The sequence below is a fragment of the Salvelinus alpinus genome, chromosome 12, assembly GCF_045679555.1.
Source record: "Salvelinus alpinus chromosome 12, SLU_Salpinus.1, whole genome shotgun sequence".
Taxonomy (NCBI): Eukaryota; Metazoa; Chordata; class Actinopteri; order Salmoniformes; family Salmonidae; genus Salvelinus; species Salvelinus alpinus.
This window is the reverse complement of record NC_092097.1, coordinates 23,140,096-23,165,486: the sequence shown is the minus strand read 5'-3', so window position 1 is coordinate 23,165,486 and position 25,391 is coordinate 23,140,096. Positions and strand designations below refer to the sequence as shown.

The 25,391-nt window shown below is 44.5% G+C and overlaps 1 protein-coding gene across 3 annotated transcripts; it reads left to right on the top strand.

Annotated features, from left to right (window-relative positions):
• The first annotated feature begins 108 nt into the window (after nt 1-108).
• On the top strand, nt 109-25,172 carry LOC139535700 (draxin-B). 3 transcript variants are annotated; one of them, XM_071335404.1, is made up of 8 exons: nt 134-270; nt 9,889-9,995; nt 10,387-10,912; nt 13,048-13,190; nt 14,601-14,721; nt 14,983-15,075; nt 24,422-24,511; nt 24,660-25,172. In XM_071335404.1, exons 3-8 carry the CDS (start codon nt 10,411-10,413, stop codon nt 24,770-24,772), a joined length of 1,062 nt encoding a protein of 353 aa, XP_071191505.1. In that variant the 5' UTR covers nt 134-270; nt 9,889-9,995; nt 10,387-10,410; the 3' UTR covers nt 24,773-25,172. The 3 variants fall into 3 exon arrangements, with proteins under 3 accessions (XP_071191504.1, XP_071191505.1, XP_071191506.1); XM_071335403.1 differs by lacking the exon at nt 9,889-9,995 and having other exon boundaries at nt 109-270; XM_071335405.1 differs by lacking the exon at nt 9,889-9,995 and having other exon boundaries at nt 10,390-10,912.
• The last annotated feature ends 219 nt before the right edge of the window (nt 25,173-25,391 follow it).

The following is a 25,391-nucleotide window of genomic DNA, read 5'->3' as shown; positions in this document are numbered from 1 at the left end:
CCACACCCAGGTAGCCTATTCTCTTGCGCATCAACTAATGGGACAAACACTGACATCAGTCCCCGCACGTTCGCGCATACGGTTACGCGCTTCCAGCCAGTGACTCTCATAAACCAAATTTAATCCCAACGATCAACACACCGACCGTGAACGGACCCGAAACAGACGGAATTTCAGTCCTGTGCGCTTTCACGGCCTACATCTCTCATCCCATATAAAACTGAATTACCTTTGCAATAATAGTCAACCTCAACGGATTAAGAAACGCGGGTGAGTTAATTTTTTTGTCATTTTATTCAAGTGTTGAAACATGGCTATGACGCAATAACGAAAAGCCAATCAAATGTGCCACCTTTTGTGTCATTCATTTACCTTATTGTTGCATTTTAGACTAAATCTTGTAGCCTACCAAGTAGTGCATGAATAACACACACTGTTGCTTCTAAAAAGTTATTTGAATGGAATCCACTGAGAAGGCAAGATATAAACCGTTGCGACCAGTTATTATACATTTAAATAAATGTGAAATTGTATGCCTTTTTACTATGCACAATAGTACCTTCAATATGACTAATTACTTAATGGTAACTTTAATTCTGATATCTGAACAAAAGTATGTTTCTATTTGGCACGGGGGAAATCATTCTGATATGGGGGGGAGGGTATTATGTTTTCTGTATCAGGCAAATATTTCAAAGAATATTAATTATGTGAATATGTTATGATACAATCATATATTGTGATCATGTCCTCTTGCCTGTACATCTTTGAGACTATACTCAATAATATTGCTATTACAAGGACTTAATTAGAGGGAGAGAAATATATATTTAGTTTGGGGGTCTCCATGTCAGATCATGCATTTAAAAGTGAATATAAAGCAGACACTTCGGGTGTACAGTGTTTGTGGACTCATCATTAACAAGTCTGTTAATTAAAACCAAGCCAATCAGCTGACTGTGAAGCTCCCAGCAGGGCAAATTGGGGGCCACATCCCAGTCTACAATCACTAATCAGAGAAAATTAATCAAAATAATAGGAAACCAAAGGACAATATTAATCATGACTTTATGGTTCACTAACTAAGCATTCTTTCACCTAAAAGTAATCCCCCCCCCCCCCATTCCACTTACATAGATAACTTCTTATCATTATCACCCTCCCTGTGTGTCCTCTGTGTTCCTTTGTGTAGTGGGTAGTCTATAAGTAGTGAGTTGTGCCATCATAGAAAATCTCCTCCACTATGGACTCCATTGGTGATCCACTAGTGTCCACCATCTCCATGTCCTATAATGAGTATTCTGGTGCGAGATGCTGGTTCAAGGTTGGTTCAGTCTGATTGGTTGTTGTTGTGTTTTGGTTGGCCAAGAAGTGTCTTTGTGGAACAGTGGACCCAGCTGGTCTCCTTATGTGCCACCAAATGAGAGAAAGATTCCACTGTCACTGTTCCAATTAACCCTCCCCTGGATATTCTCTCTTTATCTCTCTCTCCCCATCTCCCTAAGTTCTCTTGGCCTACCCCCCTTCTCTCCTCAGTGTGATGTCTGTAGCTCGGTTCTCCTGGTGCTGTTTGTGTCTCAGCGTTGTTCGAACGTGTTTCTCTCTCTGCTCTGTGGGTGTCTGGAGGAGGTTGCCCCGCTGTGAGTGTGTGTATGTGCACTGAGCATGCTCTACGGGAAGATAAGGACTACATTGCGGGATGTCTGTGATGTTGCTGTGCAACCGTGGCAATATTCGATCTCACCCAACATTAGAGGTGTATTCATCACGGAAACTGCTTATGAACCAAACAGAAGCAAACAGACCAATACAAGAGTTTATATTGGACAAATTCAGGTAGGTCCCTCCCTGTTTCGTTCCATTTGCTTCAATTTAAGAAATGTTTTGCAACAGAATCGGCGGAATGAATACACCCCTGTTGTACCTGAAACAAAATTGCCACAATCAGTTTGTGCCTCCTCTGCATCAGCTCACTTGCTGACAGATGGGTTTTCCTTATGGCTCTATTTATCACCCTGGGCAGTTTCCAAGGGCTCCACGGATAATGCTGCACACTGAGAGCTGAAAAAAATGATGGTATGAAATCTCCAATATTGTTCTCCAGAGTGCTGAAGAATTCAAACTGCTTAAGTCAGTGGTAATTGATTTGGCAGTTGAAATGCTACTGGCTGAAATTAACTTTCATAGTGCATACAGCAGGTTTACTGAAGTATTTCTTGAGAAATCAGATGGAAACTACCATGTCAGACTTGTAAAATGTTGGTAAATATTGAGAACCTTATGTGTTACACACATGGCAAACACCTGACAAACAGTAAACTTTAATTGTATAATAGATAAATTAAGGCATACATTGTCCCTTAAATAAGTTTTCCAAATGACTGACAAATCAATCATTTTCTTGAACATTCACTTATGCAGGCTATTGAATTATCTTTATCTTTATCTTTATCCTTGCGTTCTTATTTTGACTAGTGTACAGTATTGCAGTGGATCACCAGCTGTGTTTACCACATAACCTCACATTTGTTTTTGTTTTGGGGGGGGGGGGGGGGGGTTATTGGCATTGTTCACTGGAGGAGCAAAGAAAGGATGGTAAATTAGCTGTGCATGTCTGATCTGGTTGGTGTGAAATCTTCCTTCTGCTGTTCTTCATTGAGCTGTGTGTGATGGGGACAGGGACCAGAGTTCACCTGAGCCCTGCCACCCACTCCCTTCCTGACGCCTTCCCATTGTCCTCTCACTGTCATTGACTGGCCTAAATTAACCACATTACACATAAGGCACACACTCAGCAACCTGACGGAACACTGCTAATCAGGTAAATAATCGAATAGAAATGGGAAAAAGGAAGTCTCTGCTTTTAGACATGGGCCTGTAATCTCTTTATGTAAACCCAGAATGATTCCGGTGGTCTTGAGGTCTTTGTTTGGTTGTTCCTTGTGGCCTGGCTGGTTGCTATGACAGACAACAGGAAAGAAGCAGATGGCTTCTGGAGGCTTTTTGCCCAGCAGGTGAAATTATCAATGCGCATTAAATAGAGACCACTGCCAGACCAGTGCCTTGTGCCTCCACTGCTTTACTTTGCCTTGCTGCTTCCCTCACTACCACAGAAGCACACTTCAAACTATAATTTCAGCAGTGTCCATGATCTGCTGTTAGCTGGGCTTTTATGAAGCATGTCGGGGCCTGGTATCGCTGAGGACTGGTCGTAGAACCAGAGAGAATTATCAGATCGCATCAATAGTGTTTAATGAATCAGCCCTCCAGAGGTGGCCCTTTACACTCCGCTGCTAGATTGTCCATCATCACTGGCCCGACTTCTGTCTGAACAGTCTAAATCATCTTTATTGTTTTAACCCAGCTAGTGGCCTTCAACTGATGATATGCAGTAGTTCTACAAAGTCTTCTAGGATCTGTGGCTTCTTATTCCTCGTTATTTCAATAGGTCATTTTTCATGTTCACAGCTTTCCATGTATATGAGGTGAAGGTACACTACATGTCCTACTCCTCCTCATGCTCTCTCAAAGCCCTCTCTGTCTTCAGAATCAAAGTTTCACGCTCCTCCACTATCTAGCTAACCCTGCTAATGTGGCCCCTCAGGCCCGGCCACAGCCTCAGCGCCAGTTGCTAACCCCTGCTGTGTCCTACCTATATCACACAGTGCTCTGTAATACACTGTTTGGTAGAGACTTCTAATCATCAGATGATGCTGAGAACTTCACCCCAGAGTATTCCATTACCACCCACATCCTGATTTGTCAGGGGACCACCTGTTAGTGGCTACATGAAAGGGCCAAAGGAGAAGGGGTTTCGCTAGGCAGGGGTGCTCTGTGCCTCTCTGTGCCCCTCTGTCACCAACCAGCTTCCTTTTAAGGCAACAGGACTATTCAGGCTGCGACAAGCAGTTCTCTGTTTCTATGAAGGCGTCACTTTTCTCATTGTGTGAGAGAAAAATCATTTTTGTGCCATTCAATCAGACTGCTGCTCAGCCTCTGTCTGCGGCCCATTATCTGCATGCTCATTTCAAAGGGCTTAGTGATCTCCAAAATGAGTCTGGGCTCAGTCAATCCGTTTCCTGTGTATTTTGATTGTTTATTTTTTTGGACTAGTTGGTTGGTTCATTTTGGCAGCAAGGCCTCATGGAGCGCACTCCTCCAGAACTGAGCAGACTGACAAGCAAGAGTATTTTCTAGCGATGGCAGATTTTCTGAGAAGTCTCCCTAAAAAATACCCTCTGCCCTCCACCACAGCAGTAGTTTGTGTCAAGTGTAGGGTTGCAAAGGGAGGGTATATTAATGGAAACCTTTGAAGTTTACCAGTAAACTAATATAATTTTGGTATCTTTCAACGATTTTATATAATCTATTACATGACATCTAGTGGCCCTTTTTGGTACTTCAGATTATCACAGGCATCTGTAATGATCTCTGGCCCTCTGTGTGGCCTTATCACATGTAAAATATATTAAATAATTAAATAAGACAATTTTAAAATGAAAAATAGAATGACAAATCTGTAAAACATTATGCTAAATATAAACCATACATTTAGTGAATACCATTGGTGTTTAATATGAGGGTTTCAGCATAATGTTTTTATTTTTAATTACACATTTATTTTAGTATGTCTATGTATTTGCTCTCAATGTTTTGGTGTCAAACTGATGGCAGTTGTGAAAAAAGTCAATAATTGGACGAGTTAAGAGTTAATACCATTGTTGATTAAATGCTTTTTTCATGCGTCAGGCTATTTTCTCTTGAACCATACGGTCTATCTACTAGAAACTCATGGACAATATGGACACAGATAAAATACAGTTCCAGTCAAAAGTTTGGTAACACCTACTCATTCAAGTGTTTAAAAAAACCATTTTCTACATTGTATGAAATTATAACAATGAAATGACACACATGGAATCATGTAGTAACCAAAAAAGTGTTAAACCGATCAAAGTATATTTTAGAATTCAGATTCTTCAAAGTATCCACCCTTTGCCTTGATGACAGCTTTGCACGCGCTTGGCATTCTCTCAACCAGCTTCACCTGGAATGCTTTTCCAACAGTCTTGAAGGAGTTCCCACATATGCTGAGCACTGGCTGCTTTTCCTTCACTCTGCAGTCCAACTCATCCCAAACCACCTCAATTGGGTTGAGGTCGGGTGATTGTGGAGGCCAGATAATCTGATGCAGCACTCCATCACTCTCCTTCTTGGTCAAATAGCCCTTAAAAAGGGAAAGGGGGATACCTAAGGCAGTAACCCACTGTTCCCCGGTCGCCCTGAAGACGTGGCTGTTGATTATGGCAGCCCCCCATACCTCTCTGATTCAGAGGGGTTGGGTTAAATGCGGAAGACACATTTCAGTTGAATGCATTCAGTTGTACAACTGACTAGGTACACAGCCTGGAGGTGTGTTGGGTCATTGTCCTGTTGAAAAACAAATTATAGTCCCAATAAGCGCAAAACAGATAGGATGGTGTTACCTCTGCTGCAGAGGATGAGTTCATTAGAGTTACCAGCCTCAGAAATTGTATCCCAAATAAATGCTTCACAGAGTTCAAGTAACAGACCCATCTCAACATCAAATGTTCAGAGGAGACTACGTGAATCAGGGCTTCATGGTCGAATTGCTGCAAAGAAACCACTACTAAAGGACACCAATAAGAAGAATCTAATCAAATCAAAGTTTATTTGTCACGTGCGCCGAATACAACAGGTGTAGACCTTACAGTGCTTACTTACAGGCTCTAACCAATAGTGCAAAAAAGGTGTTAGGTGAACAATAGGTAAGTAAAGAAATAAAACAACAGTAAAAAGACAGGCTATATACAGTAGCGAGGCTATAAAAGTAGCGAGGCTACATACATACACCGGTTAGTCAGGCTGATTGAGGTAGTATGTACATGTAGATATGGTTAAAGTGACTATGCATATATGATGAACAGAGAGTAGCAGTAGTGTAAAAGAGGGGTTGGCGGGTGGTGGGTGGTGGGGCACAATGCAGATAGCCCGGTTAGCCAATGTGCGGGAGCACTGGTTGGTCGGCCCAATTGAGGTAGTATGTACATGAATGTATAGATAAAATGACTATGCATATATGATAAACAGAGAGTAGCAGCAGCGTAAAAAGAGGGTTTGGGTTGGGGGGGGGGAACACAATGCAAATAGTCCGGATAGCTATTTGATTACCTGTTCAGGAGTCTTATGGCTTGGGGGCCCCAAAAAATTTTGAGAAGCCTTTTTGTACTAGACTTGGCACTCCGGTAGTAGAGAGAACAGTCTATGACTGGGGTGGCTGGGGTCTTTGACAATTTTTAGGGCCTTCCTCTGACACCGCCTGGTGTAGAGGTCCTGGATGGCAGGCAGCTTAGCCCCAGTGATGTACTTGGCCGTACGCACTACCCTCTGTAGTGCCTTGGAGTCAGAGGCCGAGCAATTGCCGGACCAGGCAGGGATGCAACCAGTCAGGATGCTCCTGATGTTGCAGCTGTAGAACCTTTTTGAGGATCTCAGGACCCCATGCCAAATATTTTTTTGTTTCCTGAGGGGGAATAGGCTTTGTCGTGCCCTCTTCATGACTGTCTTGGTGTGTTTGGACCATTCTAGTTTGTTGTTGATGTGGACACCAATGAACTTGAAGCTCTCAACCTGCTCCACTGCAGTCAGGAAGTCCAGGATCCAGTTGCAGAGGGAGGTGTTTAGTCCCAGGATCCTTAGCTTAGTGATGAGCTTTGAGGGTACTATGGTGTTGAACGCTGAGCTGTAGTCAATGAATAGCATTCTCACATAAGTGTTCCTTTTGTCCAGGTGGGAAAGGGCAGTGTGGAGTGCAATAGAGATTGCATCATTTGTGGATCTGTTTGGGCGGTATGCAAATGGGAGTGGGTTTAGGGTTTCTGGGATAATGGTGTTGATGTGAGCCATGACCAACCTTTCAAAGCACTTCATGGCTACGGACATGAGTGCTACGGGTCTGTAGTCATTTAGGCAGGTTGCCTTTGTGTTCTTGGACACAGGGACTATGGTGATCTGCTTGAAACATGTTGGTATTACAGACTCAATCAGGGACATACTTGCTTTGGCCAAGAAACACGAGCAATGCACATTAGACCGGTGGAAATCTGTCCAATGAGTCCAAATTGAAGATTTTTGGTTCCAACAGCCTTGTCTTTGTGAGACCCAGAGTAGGTGAACGGATGATCTCCGGATGTCTGGTTCCCACCGTGAAGCATGGAGGAGGAGGTGTGGGGGTGCTTTGCTGGTGACACTGTCTGTGATTTATTTAGAATTCAAAGCACACTTAACCAGCATGGCTACCAGAGCATTCTGCAGCGATACACCATCCCATCTGGTTTGCGCTTGGTGGGACTATCATTTGTTTTTCAACAGGACAATGACCGAATACACCTCCAGGCTGTGTAATGGCTATTTGACCAAGAATGAGAGTGTTGGAGTGTTGCATCAGATGACCTGGCCTCCACAATCAAATTTAGATGGTTTGAGATGAGTTGGACCACAAAGTGAAGGAAAAGCAGCCAACAAGTGCCCAGCATATGTGAGAACTCTTTCAAGACTGTTGGAAAAGCATTCCACGTGAAGCTGGTTGAGAGAATGCAAGAGTGTGCAAAGCTGTCATCAAGGCAAAGAGTGGCTACCTTGAAGAATTTGTTCAACACTTTTTTGGTTACTACATGATTCCATATGTGTTATTTCATAGTTTTGATGTCTTCACTATTATTATACAATGTAGAAAATAGTAAAAATAAAGAAAAACCCTTGAATGAGTAGGTGTGTCCAAACTTTTGACTGGTAGTGTATATATATTTGTTTTAGGTTATTTCAAGTATAAATTTCCAAAGTTATGATAGATTGCTATAGATTATCTGTTAATTGCCAAAATTACTGAAGATTCTGGTAACTTTGGTAATTACCGGTATCTTTGCCACGCTAGTCATATGTACAGGGCTGGAAAATGTGATCAAGCCTGACCAAACACTTTATGTGGGATATGGCACACTGCCTCTCAGACACACACTGTAAGGTTGGAGAAGATAAAGGTCTCACCTCAGCAACTACCGTCCCACTGTTGTTTGCAAACTGCACAGCTGGTGGAACTCCCTCCCAGAGATGGGCAGGAGAAAGCAGTTTGTGTCTAATCCCCCAGCAGGTCTGCCTGCAATAGCACCACAAATTTCCCTGGACAGCAGTTGCTTCCCCTCCTCCCCATAGCGCAATCTCCTATTCCTGGCCCATTTTTAGAAGCACCTAAATAACCCACTGTAAACCTCCGGGTGGGGGGTGTGTTTGTGTGTGTGTGTGTGTGATGATGGAGGCAAGACTATCGACCCACAACACCCCAGCAGCAGTGGCTCAATACTTCTTCCCAATTGATTTTCTGTATGGGTCACACTGCCGTCCGTCTTTAACATAAAAGACTGACCTGCAGGGGCATTGCAGTCATTCTGCATTGCCAGGGCGATGGACGGTCCCAACCCATCAGAGAGGAACAGAAAGCCCACCCTGTTCTTTTAATAAACAACCCAAATGAACCCACATGAACTAGACCAGGGGGTTAGAAACAGCAAACAGGGACATTTTATTAGGATATCCTGAGTTGAATACATATTAAGTTGGTCAGTTAGTGATTATTAATCCTGAGGATTCCTTGAGCCCCATACCAACCCAGCGAACATTACTCCATTGGCCCTGTGTGGTTATTCGGAGGGCAAGGTGGGCACGGGCTAGCCGACATCAAGCCCAACACAGGATAGCCTAGCACGGGCTAGCCCACAGCAATAGCACATCAGCCCAAAACGGGCTAGCCTACATCAAGCCCAGGCAAGCCTGCCACGGGCTAGCCTACACCAGCCCAACACAGACTAGCCCACACCAATCCCACATCAGCCCAATATGGGCCAGCTCACACAAAGCCCAACAGGGGCTAGCCCACACGAGCCTAACAGAGACTAGCCCACACCAGCCCAACACAGGCTAGCCCACATCAATCCTACATCAGCCCAACATGGGCCAGCCCATACCAAGCCCAACATGGGCTACCCCACCCCCAGCACAGGCTAGCCCACACCAAGCCCAGCACGGGCCATCCCAATTTGTATATATTGGGGGGTGGTTTGCACACAGTTCTTTTTGTGCAACCGTTACTGGCGTTGTTCTGTTTGATGACCAAATTGTTAGTTTTTTATCTTCTACACTGCCAATGATGAAGTCTTTAAAAATACTTAAGTACATGTGACATAGGAGAAAGGTAACAGTTTCTCTTGTGTGAAAATATATGTATGATAGTAACAACAGCATTGTTTTTCTGATACAATGTGTCACGTTCCCTAAATACCTTTAAGGCTTAAATTGCGCAATTTATGCATTGAATTACATTTTTATAAATAAATTATGAATTCCTATTAAATCGCAAAGGCGCATTGGCCCAAGGTGGGCAGCCTACATGGGGCCAATATTTTAGCCCACATCGTGCCAATGTGAGAATGTTTGCTTATTTCAGGCAAGGTGAGGGCTGCCCTCACCCCATATGGGATGTCCACACTGGGCAAATGCCTTGGGGGCCAATGTGGAGCCAATGAGCAAAGGCAGCCTATATGGGTCCAATATTTTTGCCTGCATTGGGCCCACATCGTGCCAATATGGGCATGTTTGCTGGGAATATTTCCAGCAAATCCTACTATACCAAGCACCTTTTAATCAACCAAGTGCAGTCAGTGCCACTAGTCCCAGAGCCTACAGGTATACAAGCCTGTGATGGAGAACGGCTGCAGGATCTCATGATGAAGAGGATGTTCCAAGGCCACAGACAGACATGGAAAGGCATTTACAACACAAGCACTAAGGGGCTGCCTGTCTCTGTCTTTATAGGCTCCTAAAGAGCCACTGCAGCTTGAGAGGGTAGCCCAAGAGGCTGATGATTACTGCCAGGACTGATGAGTGCTGCTGTAGCACAGCATCAGGGATGGGGTGAAGTGGTGAGTAGGCTATGATATGGTGGAACTGAGTGCTTCTGGGAAAAGAGAACAAGGGAACAACATGGGTACTGTCTGGGGCCTTCAGAAGATGATAGTGTGGCTGCCTGGTGATGGACTCCATGGCAGAGGTTTAAAACCACAGATAGTCCAGAGCGATAACACACCAATTAGCTATGACGCGGATCTTTCACCCAAGAAAATACTCTGTTCTGTAGGGATTTTTTAAATACATTATGAGGAAGAGCCTAGTTTGTCTACATGTATTTGAATGAACTTTGGAAGTCCATAGCGTGTCTGCGGCATCATACTGTAGCTGCTCCTGCCCATCCCTTTTCTTGAGTAAAACATAGAATATAGAATGAGTGTACTGAAATCTGTTGTATTTTTCCAGCAGGTGGCGCTGTACTTATAGGTGATGGCTTCCTCCTGGTGTCTGCCTCTGGCTCTCCTGGTCTCCAATCTGGCCGTTTCACACAGCACCGAGCCCAGTTCCACACACGCCAAGAGGAAATTGGCACAGCCCTCACCAGGCAATGGCAATGCCCTCCAGTACCCTGAGCAGGGCTTCCATAGTCATGGGTATGGGAACGGCAGGGAGCATGGAGGGAGGCATGGGGGCCAAGAGGCCCACAGTGCCAAAGCCAATACTGGGGCTGGGCTCCTCTCCCGCAGTCCCCTGCACCCCGCAGCTCGGCATGAGGATGATGGGACGGGTCTGGATGGCCTGATCCCGGTGAGACTGGAGATGGGCCCTGGGGGCAGGGAGAGGGAGAATGGTCGCGGAGGCTTCAGGAACCCATCTCATGCTCGGGACAACCACCCTTTGGGGCCACACAAGGGGAAGGCACAGGGACATGGGCACCACTTTGATCACAGGAGACATGGAGGTCGGAGAGACAAGGGTCGGCACACTAAAGGTGAGTCCCCATAGGATCTAGGGTTATCAAATGAGCCGTAAGCCTGTTTGGGATTAATTCTGTTTACATATGATTTGGGAAAGAGCCCAAATGCTTAGCTACTAATCAATTAAAAAACATAAACATAATGATGAATTCTGTGATTTTGTCATAGAGCATTGATACATTTATTAACCTGTTAAAGAAATACTTCAGGATTTGGGCCAAAAGGCTGTTTATCTAACCCAATTTTTTGTTGTTGTCAGAAAATATAAAGTGACATATACTTTAAAAGCTACAGTGATTGGAAAGGGTACACCTTGATGGTCATTGTGAAGCAATGCATTTTCTTCTCCATCCACATTACCTCATATGCATCCTCCACATGGTCCGCTAATCTATCTCATTGTTTACAATAGGAAAAGGGAAAGGGAAAAGAGGTTTCTTCACCTGTATATAAATAAAAACTCCATAACTTGAAAACCCTGATTGGTAAGATAATTTTAAGATGTCAGGCTTGAAAATCCGCTCAGCCATTTTGGCAAAGTGACTCACTACCCAAACCAGACGCAACTGGCTTCAAGTGGCCAAAAGACCTCCTACTGCTATCTAGTGCAGGGGTTCTCAGACTGAGGTCCTCAGACTTGAGGTACTACAGGGGGTCTGCGGCCAGATCTCCAAATTAATATTCATATTATTATTTATTTATTATATATATATATATATTTTTTAATTGAATATTACAAAAAAATGACATATTTAACACATTTTGGCCAAGGGATTCATGGTATGAGTTTCATGGCAAAATTTGTACAATTGCAGGATATTAGCTTCAAAGCTACAGCAACAACACATCTCTCTGCCCAATGACAAAATGTGTAGAATAGCAGGAAATTAGCTTTAAAACTGCAACATTTTCTCTCAAATGCCAAGCGGTGGGCCTTTAAAATGTTCCTTCCCAGGGCCCGAGACTTAGTTCGTCCGGCCATGTACTTCCGAAGTCATAGTAAAACTCCTTACCTGCTATTTTATCTCACTCGAGTTATGAGCGGATCCCTAATGAATTTGCTATCGCAAAAGGAGTCACGGCCCCCCAAAAGTTTGAGAACCCCTGATCTAGTGGACAAAGTGGGAATCAGACAGGGGATATACACTGAGTTTACAAAACATTCTCTTTCCATGACATAGACAAACCAGGTGAAAGCTATGATCCCTTATTGATGCCACTTGTTAAATATACTTCAGTCAGTGTAGATGACAGATTAAAGAAGGATTTTTAAGATTTAAGACAATTGAGACATGGATTGTGTTTGTGTGTCATTCAGAGGTGGAATGGGCAAGATGAGATTTAAGTGTCCTTGAACGGGGTATGGTAGTAGGTGCCAGGCGCACCGGTTTGAGTGTGTCAAGAACTGCAACACTGCTGGGTTTTTCATGCTCCACAGTTTCCCATGTGTATCAGGAATGGTCCACCACCCAAAAGACATCCAGCCAACTTGATACAATTGTGGCACGCATTGGAGTCAACATGGGCCAGGATCCCTGTGGAACACTTTCGACACCTTGTAGAGTCCATGCCCCAACGAATTAAGGCTATCCTGAGGGCAAAAGGGGGTGCAACTCAATATAAGGAAGGTGTTCCTAATGTTTTGTACACTCCGTGTATTTACATCATTGGATAGGTAGAGACTTCAGCTTTCTCATCATATGTATATCGTTCCTGTAAGACGAAAAATTAAGGCATTGCACATTGTACAAGCCCTGCGCTTTTAAAATGCCTGTGTGCCGATGGGAATTTGTTTAAAATATTACAATTTCAGTTTCTTGGGGGCCCGCATAGTTTTCTTGGGCTCTGTAATATAAAAAAATCTGAATCCCACAGGTTTTACCTTTCTAACAGTACTAAACATATGTTTGTAGGACTTTGAAACAGAAATGTTCTTAATGAGGGTAATATACAATATTATGTGTAGTTTAGAAAATGCCACCAGAGAGCATCAGAGTTTAAGAGGTTAAGTTTGAAGTTGACCTTATACTTTTTTTTTTTTTACTGAATTTTCTTGTCAACAGGGAGAGATCTGGTTAAGTGGATATGATAATGTATGGTCTTTCCTCTCCTCCCCAACCCCTGTTCTGTCCATCCATCCTTCCTATAGGTTTCCTCCCTGAGCCTGAGCTGGACTCTAGTCTGAAGGAGGGATCTGTGTCCTCCACCATCTTTGGCTCCGGCTCCTCTGCAGTTACCACGGTGATGAGCGAGCATCCCCCAACGCTGCCCCCAGCCTCCACCAAACCCAAGGTACCCCATAAAGACATATGAGTGCTTATTCAAAACAACATTGTCTATTGTAATTCAGTGTTGTAGGATTTATAGAGCTAGTCATGGTAAAGAAAGAGTGACTGTATTTCCTATTTGGAAATACCTAGGCTCCGTAATGGGCTTAATGTATCACATAGCTCATTACTCATCTCAGAGAAATGAGGAGACAGGCTTTTTAAATTACCTATCATTTTTCCTTCACTTTCTCCCAGCATGCTGCCTGCCATCACAATGATCACTCACACAGATAGATAGATAGATAGATCCCTTCTCTGCTTCTCACATACAAATACTCTCCCTCTTCTATCCTCCCTCTATTTTTCTCAGGATGCTATTAAATCACCAACACACTCATCAGACTGGTAAATAACAGTACTCAGCCTGTGTTGAGCTCTGATTCTTACTCCAGGCTGTTTTTCTGTGGTGTCTGTCTCAGGTCCATAGTTCCATAGTTACTGTAGCCCTGTCTGGCTTTACTGGCCTCTGTGAGTGTTTGATGTCTAAACTGTCTGACTGCTTGGTATGCTGTTTACAAGCTGCCAGAGAGCCTTGGATATTGTGTGCATGGCTTTATTCAGGAGCTGTCAGATATCGGCCTGCAGTTGAAATTATAGCCTCGCTTGGAGTGGACCTGGGTTTATTGACACCGGGACGCTGTGAGCGTTCTTAATTAATGTTTGATTCTGGCTGATGGCAAAATGAACAGCCAGGTACTAGTATCCCACCGCCATTCATCTAATTGATGTTTCTCAATGTTTCCTCTGGGTGAGACAGAATGAGCTGGGATCAATGTGCACAAGGAGTCTGGTTGGCACAGACCCTTATTTCCTGATAGATGATTTTCTCAGGTCCTGTCTCTCTAGACATCCCCAGGAGACCTCTCAATGTCATATTGACTTCATTATAACCTGCTATTATTTTGTCAACACAGTCCAGAGGTCCAGAGGAAAGGAGTTATGTAAAGAGCTTCGTTGAAGTTTATGACATATCGGTTTTGGCTAAGTAGTCCTCTGAGGAGTTGTTTTATTCAATATTGACTTCTGCTTAAATTGCTTTGTTTCAAGGTGTGATATTGAAGGACATTGACGTACCGGTAAAATCACAGCTGTGTGAAAGTGATTCACAGGCCTTCTCCTCTGACAAGTAGTAACACTCTACCATACAATGTTTAGTACGATGTATGTATGCTGCCTCAGGGCCATAAACAGTGTAGTGGGCAGGCATGTCCTCCGAAACCCACTGATTGCCTGTAAAGCACTCTGGGCTGTGAAGTCCTGAGTGTCCATAACTAACAGGCCATTTTATGGTCCAGGTGTCTGTTCACCTCAACTACGGGAATGTAGTTATAGACCACTGAAGTGTGGCTATAATATTCTCTCTGCATTACAGAAGTCAGGCCGGGGGAAAGTGCAAGGAGAGGTGATGCCCACTCTGGATATGACGCTGTTTGACTGGACGGACTACGAGGACATGAAGCCAGTGGATGCCTGGCCTTCTTCCAGGAAGAAAGGTCAGTACTTTATTCAAATACACATTTAGTCATCTCAGTTTGAGAAGATACAGTTAATGTTGGTGGAAAGTCATACATGAATATGTGTTAACTCCACAAAAAACCCTAATGATCCTTTTGAAACTACTGAACATACTGTACTGTATAGGATAGACATGTTTGACATTGAAGTGTTTGCTTGATCGTTCATATGTTTGTCTGAGCCTGGGTTGAATCAGTACTTGTAATCTGTTTTTGTGCTGGTTATTTTGCATGCTGAAGACAAGCGGCGCAGTAAGAACCTAAGCAGTGGCAACGTGACGGTGGACGCTGATGCCATCGAGCCATGTGACCACCACTTGGACTGCCTCCCAGGTCAGTGACTAAACCTTCCTCCATCCACGACTCTGCTGACCCTTGACCTCTGGCCACTCAGGTCATGGTCTCATGAAAGCTCATTATGATAAAGGCCATGTGATGGTCGAAACATTTGCGTTTGAATTTACAACCGAAAGTCATTTTTCTTTGTGAAAAAAGTTCCAATAACACGTCTGTCAAAGGCAGACAGGAAGCGTGGCAAATAGTGTATGGTAAATAGGTGCCATGGTAACACCCTCTACTTTATTATCAGTTTCTTAATGGAGAACAAGCTCTATCTATCTCTCCTCAGCAAGACTTGAACCACTGCTTTCCTGCTTAACTGCTCAAAGGGGACCTATACAGGACGCGTTGCCTAGCACAAGATAACAGCTTTACTTTGCATGAATTGAGCACACTTACCCAAAGGAAAAGTTTACTTCTCAGTTTCCAGTCAATGCTAGCACCACATGGCTAGCCTTCGCCCCAATACACTACTTAGCTAACTTCTTCATGCTTCTTTTCCCCCATCACGGTGAAAGACAGTAAATATACTTTTAATATTTGGTTAGCCCACACTGCAAGGCAAAGCTAACCTAGCTAGCTCACCAAAGAGTTACGCCACATACATTTTCTTCAGCTAACAGCGTGCTAGCAATTAGCTCATGATGTGAACACTAGCTAGCTATACGGCTAAGCGTCAGCCATCACAAGCATAGCCTGGACCCATTAGCCAGAGCTATGGCTACTACTACCCCTGCACAGGGTGAACCCAGCAGACCCCCTGCTTGCTCGTGCCCATGCGGGTCCTACATGTCAGGGAGGGACACACAATACCATCTGTGTTGGCTGCTTGGGACTGGAGCATGCTCAGGAAGCTCTTGCTAATCCTGAATCTTGCACGCATTGCAAGAAGTTGCCTAAGTCGAGTCTCAAAAGTAGGGCGCGCCAGGCAGCCCCCCGCGAGGCTCTTCTTCCTCCCAGCCTTCAGGCCAAGAGGCAACCCAACAACCCTGAATGAAACCAGCTGAGCTGAGGTTATGGACGGTCTCCCCCTGGATTTCCACCCACTGTTTGACAAACTAGCAACAGGGAAAGGAGACAAGGGGATGTACAAGGAGGAGGATGACAGTATTCTGCACCACTTCCACGACGAGGATGAAGAAGGGGAGGAAGAACCCCCCCAGGGAGGAAGGGCCCCTCTCTCCCAGCATGGAGTATCGGCTGCTCCATGTGTACAAACAGGCTGCAGCCAAGCTCAATATTGAGTGAAACGCTGAAAGAGACTGATTTGATTGGAAGAGACTTCCATCCTGTTCCGTCCCTGGGGAACAGGATGTCCCTGCGATTCCAGCTTGCTTGGCGGAGGCCAAACACAACTGGCAAAAGACCCTGTTGGGCAAGGTCCCAGCTAGGGACTTTGCTACCATGGACATGCAGGGTATGGAGGAGCTGGGGTTCTGCAAACCCCTCCAGTGGATCCTTCTCTAGCTAACCACCTCCACCCCAAACGCTGTGCCTCCTCAATTGCCGGCACATCTCTCCCTGGCCTGAATGTTTCTCTTCCTCCATCCTCCAGAATGTGTATGTGTAGGATGGAACTTCGCAGTACAGAAGGCGAGGCTTTCAACTTCTGCCTGCCACACAGTCCCAGGCCCCATCCCGGTCTGAAGTCCCCTGCAACCAGCCCGTGTAACTTCATTGCAGGACGAGGGCAGAACACTGGTGCCAGGGGTTCCAAACCCTCACCGTCGCAGAAGACTGCGAACCCGGAGGCGAGTTCACAGAGTAGAGGCAGGTCCTGGGGCAAGCTGTCCTTCATTGCAGCCACTTCAAAGTCCGTCCCGGCTCTCTGCCACTGGATGGACCTCTCTGTCTTTGCCGAAGGCACTCCACTAGGGGTAGTGTTTGCAAGGAAAGTATTGACGACAGACACATTTGTCACAGGGTGGGGCGCAGCCCACAAGGGCAGAGCAGTGAACGGATTGTGGTCCCCACAACTCCCACTTGCTCATATAAATTACCTCAGGTTGCTTACAGCCCTTCTGGCCCTAAAACATTTTCTGACTTTTCTTAGGAATTGTCACATCCTGGTTAGGATGGAAAATATGACTGTAGAGGCATACATCAACCGCCAGGGTGGCGCCCGATCTCTGTAGCTGTATGCAGGCTAGTCCACAAGCTCATTCTGTGGAGCAGCACCTCTTCTCTTCACCTGTGACTCATGTTCCAGGTGTTATGAACACAGTAGCAGACATGTTGTCCAGAGGGAATCCCCTGTACATCCCCAATTGGTGGCCCAAGTCTGGGAGAGATACGGACAAGCTTCTGTAGATTTCATTGCATCATGCACAGACACACACTGTTCGCTGTTCTTTGCACTAGCTGGCCGTGATGCGCCACTAGGGGTGGACACGCTGGCACACCCATGGCCAAGGGTGCAGCTTTATGCATTCCCTCCCCTGTCTGATCCTTCCCACTCTATCCAGAGTGAAGGATCAGAACGTGTCCCTCGTTCTTACAGCCCTTCAATGGCCAGGACAGCTGTGGCTAGCGGAGATTGTTTTGACCAGCCCTGGCAGCTGCTGTTACGCAGTGATCTGTTGACCCAAGTGAATGGAGATTTTGCTCACTCTTTGGGCCTGGCCCGTGAGCGGATGAATATCAATGCAATAGGCCTACGGCTAGGGTCCCTTCTACAAGCTCACTATATGACAATAAGTGGTGTATGTTTGAAAGATGGTGCGGTCAGAAACAGATCACCCCCTTCCAATGCTTTGTTTCAGAGGTACTATGCTTTTTGCAGGACCTTTTGGACAGCCTTTTCCACCATTAAGATGTACCTGACTGCAGACTCTGCCTGTCATATAGGCTTCGACAATAATACAGCGGGAAAACACCCCCTGAGTTGTCATTTTATGAAAGGCGTGTCACTTATGCCCAGTGTCCAAACCGTTTGTCCCATCGTGGGACCTACCTATTGTGCTTGAGGTCATTTCACAGCAACCGTTTGAGCCGCTGGAAAGCGTAGGAATGTGATATCTCTCATTTAAAACTGCATTACTTTTAGCCATTACGTACGCAAAGTGGGTGAGTGAGCTGCACGCACTGTCAGTCCAGCACTCATACCTGCTATTTCCCCTAGGGTTATCAAAGGTTACCTTACAACCTAACCCTGGCTTATAATAGCAAGGGTTTACCACCTCCGGAGGGCTTGAGAGCCCATTCCACCAGAGGTATGGCTGCGTCATGGGCACTACACAAAGGCATCTCTATCCAAGAGATCTGTAATGTGGCATGTTGGGCTACCCCTCAAACCTTTTATGAGGTTCTACCGACAATATTAATATGAGTGAAGTATCTCACCACGTTTCCCTTCACGTGGACGAAAACATTTGCTTGATAATGAAGTAGAGGGTGGGACCGTGGAGCCTTATGACATGTTGACCTGTGTTTTGGCTCAGTGCCCCACAATTTACTACTTGTTTCTACAGCACCAACTTACGAGTTGGTCATCTCCCGCTCGTATAGTGTATGTGCAGCCGGGATCCATACGATGAGCAAGTCCTCCGCTTTCTCTCTGTTTGCCTTACTGGTGTGTGACTCGGGTGTGTGTTGCTTGTGTGTTTGCCATTTCACTGGCTGTGCTTGTTTCAGGAAGTGGGGTGCAGGCTGTATTTGCAAACCCACTGTAGCTTGTAGCAAACTTTTAGTAAATTCCTGTCAACAAGAGAGACATGGAAGCCCAGCTAGACTGGCTAAACTGTAGTTTCAAATTAAGGTTGCTAACGAATGTTTTCAAAGATGCAGGAGCTGTGTTTATTTTTGCTCTATTCTGGGACAATGTGGACCATCCGGACTTTCAATGTAGCAACTGTTTGCTTGCATAAGACTACAGGGGTGAAGTGGCTACTCTTAGCAAACAAATAGCGAATTTACACAAGCTACTGGGGAATCCATGTCCGCCTACTTTTTCTTCTACTCCAGTTGCTGGATGCCGCTCTGGCCTGGTGGGAGTGCCGCTGCCGTGTTGTCTCTCCACAGCCGACTGGCCGGTGCTCTGCAGGGATCTCTCCCCAAAGGGGTTTACCCCTTCCCTGGAGAATGGAGTTGGTAGGATGCTTCTGGATGACTTCGTGGATGTTCCTATTCTTGACCCTACCAACCACCCATGGAGGCACGTCACTCGCCGTGGATGTCGAAAGCAGCTGCATTTTGTCAATAGGGGCCTCCTTGGCGGTGGGAAGCCCGGACCTGATAAAGACTTCAAACAGCTTCATCCCTCCAGCACCTTCATCCCTGGGGGCTTCTGCTTCAATATTGGATCCGGAGATACCTGCGTCTTGGTCCCCTGTTCTGTCTCCCTTGCCGGTGGCTTCTACAGTGAATGACGCTTCACTGGTTATGGGAGGCTTGAACCGGGTGCCAAGAGTTCCGAGCATACGAGATACCGCCTCTCACTAGTCCTCAACGGGTCTCCCGACTCATGCGAGGCATAGGAATGGGCGGATTTCCTCTCTCATCTCACTGGCTGTTGTTTTAGGCATCTCTATGGTAAGAAACGTCTCGGTTCCTGGACCAAAAACCCTGTGCTACCCCAGACCTCGAGTCCAGGATATTACTAGGCTACTCCCTACCATTCTACGTCAGCACACAGAGATTGATGCTGTTGTATTCCATGTGAGATTTAATGACATTAGGAATGGTAGTTTGGAACGGCTGAAACGGGATTTTGAAGAACTGATTGGATCTCTGCTGGACATCAAAAAACATCATATCATTTCTAGCCCTCTGCCCTTGCTGGGTCGAGGTAATGAACGTTTAAGCAGGTTAATAGCACTTCACTACCTACGTGACTACTGCAGCTCCATTGGTGTAACTTTTGTAGACAATTTTGACACCTTTTGGAAGCAGAGGATGCTCTTCAAAGGTATTTACTCCTATTAAATCGCAGCGAAATCATTCCTCCACAGATTCACATGTTGATAGGGGTATTGTAAATAGTAATTATGGGCCTGTTAATTACATTTCCATTGATAGATCTGTTAGCTCCCGTAAGGAACCCACTGTTGTTAGCTCCACCTACAGTATGCGCATATCAAGCGATCATATTGCTACATGTGCTCATAAACATAGGGGTATTGTCAATAGTAATCTTGTGCACATTTATCTGAATTCTACTATTAGCTCTGCCACTTTGAATCCGATCAGAAAGCCCATTGTGGCTAGCTCATCCAGTTTTATTGACTCTTGTGTCAACATGGATACTCCTGCTCTTTTCAATCTTACAGATGGCTTGAACTGTTACATTTATACTGAACAAGAATATGAACGCAACATGCAACAATTTCAATGATTTTACTGAGTTACAGTTCATTCAAGGAAATTGGTCAAGTTAAATACATTTTCTATGCCCTAATCTATGGATTTAGGGCAGGGGCGCAGCCATGGGTGGGCCTGGGATGGCATAGGCCCACCCACTGGGGAACCAGGCCCATCAAATCAGAATCAGTTTTTACCCACCAAAGGGCATTATAACAAACAGAAATACTCCTCAGTTTCATCCGCTTTCCGGGTGGCTGGTCTCAGACGATCCCGCAGGTGAAGAAGCTGGATGTAGAGATACTGGACTGGCATGGTTACACATGGTCTGCGGTTGTGAGGCCGGTTGGACATACAGCCAAATTCTCTACAACGACATTGGTGTTGGCTTGTGGTAGAGAAATGAACATTACATTATCTGGCAAAAGCTCTGGTGGACCTTCCTGCTGTCAGCATGCCAATTGCACGCTCCCTCAACTTTAGCATCTGTGGCTTTGTGTTGTGTGACAAAACTGCACATTTTAGAGTGGCCTTTTATTGTCCCCAGCACAAGGTGCACCTGTTTAATGACCATGCTGTTTAATCAGCTTCTTGATATGCCACATCTGTCAGGTGGATGGATTATCTTGGCAATAGTGAAATGCTCACTAACAGGGAAGTAAACATATTTGTGCACAAAATTGGAGAGAAATAAGCTTTTTGTGTGTATGGAACATTTCTGGCATATTTTATTTCAGCTCATGAAACATGGGACCAACACTTTACATGTTGCATTTATATTTTTGAACAATTGACTGTAAACGTGCGAAGCCTGATGTCTAAACTAGACTTTCTGGATGTCTGGTGCATGACACTAGCCCAGACATTCTGGAGACCTGGCTGAATAATTTTATTATGGATAAGGACGTTGCCATTGTGGACTATAACATTTTCAGATGTGATAGACAAAAATGAGAGGGAGGGGTAGCTATTTATGTCAAATCTACTCTTATGGCCCCAATATGTGTGAGCTGTTGGTTGTAAAAGTGGCCATAAGCCAAAATATGCAGATATTTATTACTGCTGTCTACCGCCCCCCAGCCGCTTCTGTGGGGGCTGTTGGTATTATTTCTGATTATTTAAAACCCTTTCTGGTATCTGAACTGGATGTGTTAGGAGATCTATATCTTGATTGGCTTACACATGCCTCAGATCGGTTTAAGAATATCTGTCTTGAATTCAACTTGACTCAGCTGATAATGAAACCCATTCAGATTCATGTAAAAAAACTAGCAAACTCCTCATCGATTGATTTTATACTGACTAACCGACCCCATTAGTATTTGGCTAGTGGTGTTTTTGCAAGTGATATAGATCATATTAATACAGATATGAATATTTCTCTTTCTGTTCTCTCAGAGGACCTGAGCCCTAGGACCATGCCTCAGGACTACCTGGCATGGTGACTGCTTGCTGTCCCCAGTCCACCTGGTCGTGCTGCTGCTCCAGTTTCAACTGTTATGCCTGCGGTTATGGAACCCTGACCTGTTCACCGGACGTGCTACCTTGTCCCGAACCTGCTGTGTTCGACTCTCTCTCTCTCTCTCTACCGCACCTATTGTCTCTAACTCTGAATGATCGGCTATGAAAAGCCAACTGACATTTACTCCTGAGGTGCTGACCTGTTGCTCCCTCTACAACCACTGTGATTATTATTATTTGACCCTGCTGGTCATCTATGAACATCTTGGCCATGTTCTGTTATAATCTCAGCCAGAAGAGGACTGGCCACCCCTCAGAGCCTGATTCCTCTCTAGGTTTTTTCCTAGGTTCCTGCTATTCAAGGGAGTTTTTCCTAGCCACCATGCTTCTACATCTGCATTGCTTGCTGTTTGGGGTTTTAGGCTGGGTTCCTGTATAGCACTTTGTGACATCGGCTGGTGTTAAAAGGGCTTTATAAATAAATTTGATTGATTAGCTTTTTTTTACTAGCTGCATACCAGTACCCTGTTTTGGCACTTTGATTTTTCTCATCCATTTTGACTGGTTTAAAAAAATTTAACCTTTATTTAACAAGGCAAGTCAGTTAAGAACAAATTCTTATTTACAATGACGGCCTACACCAGCCAATTGTGCGCCGCCCTATACTCCCAATCACGGCCGGTTGTGATACAGCCTGGATTCAAACCAGGGTTTCTAGTGACGCCTCAAGCACTGAGATGCAGTGCCTTCGACCGCTGCACCACTCAGGAGCCCTAAACATGCCCCTTTCAAGCAACTCAGAGTCAAAAAACGAATTAATCCATGGTACTCTCCTGTACTCTCAGACCTCCTCTTGGTAAGAAATCAAGCCTGGCGAAGACAAACTGTCTCGTTAGCTGATAAGCAGCTATTTTGGTAATTGAGAAATAGGTGCATTGCCTCGGTTTAACAGGTTAAATCAAAATACTTCCTTAGCTCTATGGCAGACTCTGTTAGTGATCCCTCTAAATTCTGGAAAACTGTTAATTCACTGAAGCGGGGTAATTCCTCTACTTCCCTTTCTAAGCAAGTAGTTTTAGACTCCTGCATCATTACTCAGAAAGTTAAGATTTGTGATGGTTTTAATCAGCATTTTATCTCAGCTAGTTTCTTACTTGAAATAAATGGTGGTCAAACTGGTCTTGGCGAGTCAGTTGACTGTTCTTCCCACATACAGCTTTCAGTTGTCTCGGTGGAATCAGTCAACTTGGGAAATGGTAGTCCGGGTTTTTCTTTTTGGCAACTCACAGAAACAGAAGTTCTTGCTGCCTGATTAGCTATTGACACCAAGATGGACCCGTCTTTGCTTAACTATACAGCACCCCTCATTGCTTGCTCAGTAACACACATTTTTTATTTAACTTTAGTATCAGAAAATATTCCAAACGTGTGGAAAGCAGCTTTTGTGCTGCCACTCCATAAAGGCGGGATAGTAATGATCTCGATAATTATCGACCCATTTCCAGGCTCCCTTGTCTTGCAAAAAATCCTAGAATCATTGGTCAACAAACAGCTATATTATTTTCTATCTGTAAATGGTATTCTTAATGTTAATCAATTCAGATTCAGACCTAAATGTAGTACCGCTATGGCTACCATGCTTGTAAATTATATTGCAAATGCCTTAGATGATAGAATGAATTGTGCTGCCATGTTTGTAGACTTGTCAAAAGCTTTTGATACTGTAGACCATGTTATTCTGTTGAATAAGCTGTCCTCTATAGGGTTGGATACTGATGCTTGCCAATGGTTTCAGAATTATCTCAACGACAGAACTCAGGCCATCAAGGTAGATGGGGTCAAATCTGAGTTTCTTGAGTTACATAAAGAGGTGCCCCAAGGTTCGATACTCGGCCCACTACTGTTTACAATCTATATACTGTAAATAATATTGGTAATGCTGTAAAAAAATATATACAGTACCAGTCAAAAGTTTGGACACACCTACTTTATTTTGACTATTTTCTACATTGTAAAATAATAGTGAAGACATCAAAACTATGAAATAACCCATATGGAATCATGTAGTAACCAATCAGTAAATGTTAAACAAATCAGTAAATGTTTTTTATTTGAGAGTCTTCAAACTAGACACTAGCCATTGCCTTGATGACAGCTTTGCACACCCTTGGCATTATCTCAACCAGCTTTATGAGGTAGTCACCTGGAATGCATTTCAATTAACAGGTGTGCCTTCTTAAAAGTTAATTTGTGGAATGTCTTTGAGCCAGTCAGTTGTGGTATAGGTGTGGTATACAGAATATAGCCCTATTTGGCAAAAGACCAAGTCCATGTTATGGCAAAAACAGCTCAAATAAGCAAAGAGAAACAACAGTCCATCATTACTTTAAGACAGGAAAGTCAGTCAATGCGGAAAGTTTCAAGAACTTGGAAAGTTTCTGCAAGTGCAGTCGCAAAAACCATCAAGCGCTATGATGAAACTGGCTCTCATGTGTCCCTATAGTGAGATACTTCAGTCATATTATCAGAGAACCGGGGTTACGCAAATAACATGACGTTTTTCCCTCTACCCCACCCATAGGATCCTGCTGTGACCTGAGACAGCACGAGTGCAAGCTTCACAACCGCGGCCTCAACAACAAGTGCTATGATGACTGTATGTGTGAGGAAGGTGAGTAAGCGACGTAAGAGGCCAAAGCCACAGAGCATCAGAGAATTTAAGTGAGAACACAACCAACATAGGACATATAGGGCTCAGTTTCTGATGCCAGGAGCCTGCTTGTCCATCCTCTGACAGCGTTCCTCTTAATTTGTCTCAGGGTTCCGTTGCTATGCCAAATTCCACCGGAAGCTTCGTGTGACCAGACGAAGGGGTCGTTGTGTGGTGCCAGAGTCAGCCAACAGAGACCAGGGGTCCTTCATCACAGTGTGAGGGGTCACAGACACACACCACACACTGAACATGACCACCCTCTCTGACATAAAAGACAGACAGTGTCTAGTGATAGTTCATTCAGAATTTTCGTACTACTCATCTGGTCTCCCTCACTTCAGTGCCACAGAATCACGTACATGTACACATTAGTTCCAAAACAACAACTGTGTCCTGAACATACGAATGTGTTTTCTGAGAATGGATAGATTGTCAATGGCTTTTCTAATGATTCTGTCACACTACTCTTTAAAGGTAATTATTATGATAAGCAAAAATGTTTGAGTTTCCTTCTATATGTTTTAATATTTGGTTTATTTATACAATACTTACAACAGAACTCTGTGTCTATTGTGTTTTTTCAACCTCATTTTATGTGATTAAATTCTTGTACATTGATGATTGTTGTTCTGAGTTTTCTTGAGTGTGTTTTCTTCATCTTATGGATGCATGATTTTTTGGGTCAAATTTAGTCACATTTTTTGTCAAATGCCAAGGACCTCATGTTACATCATCCTTCAGGGTTTCACATAATACATGGCCTGTAGATGGCCCATAGCAGTCAATGGGAGTTCATGTCCTTTGATAATTTCATGGACAGGCAGGGCAGAGACAGGCT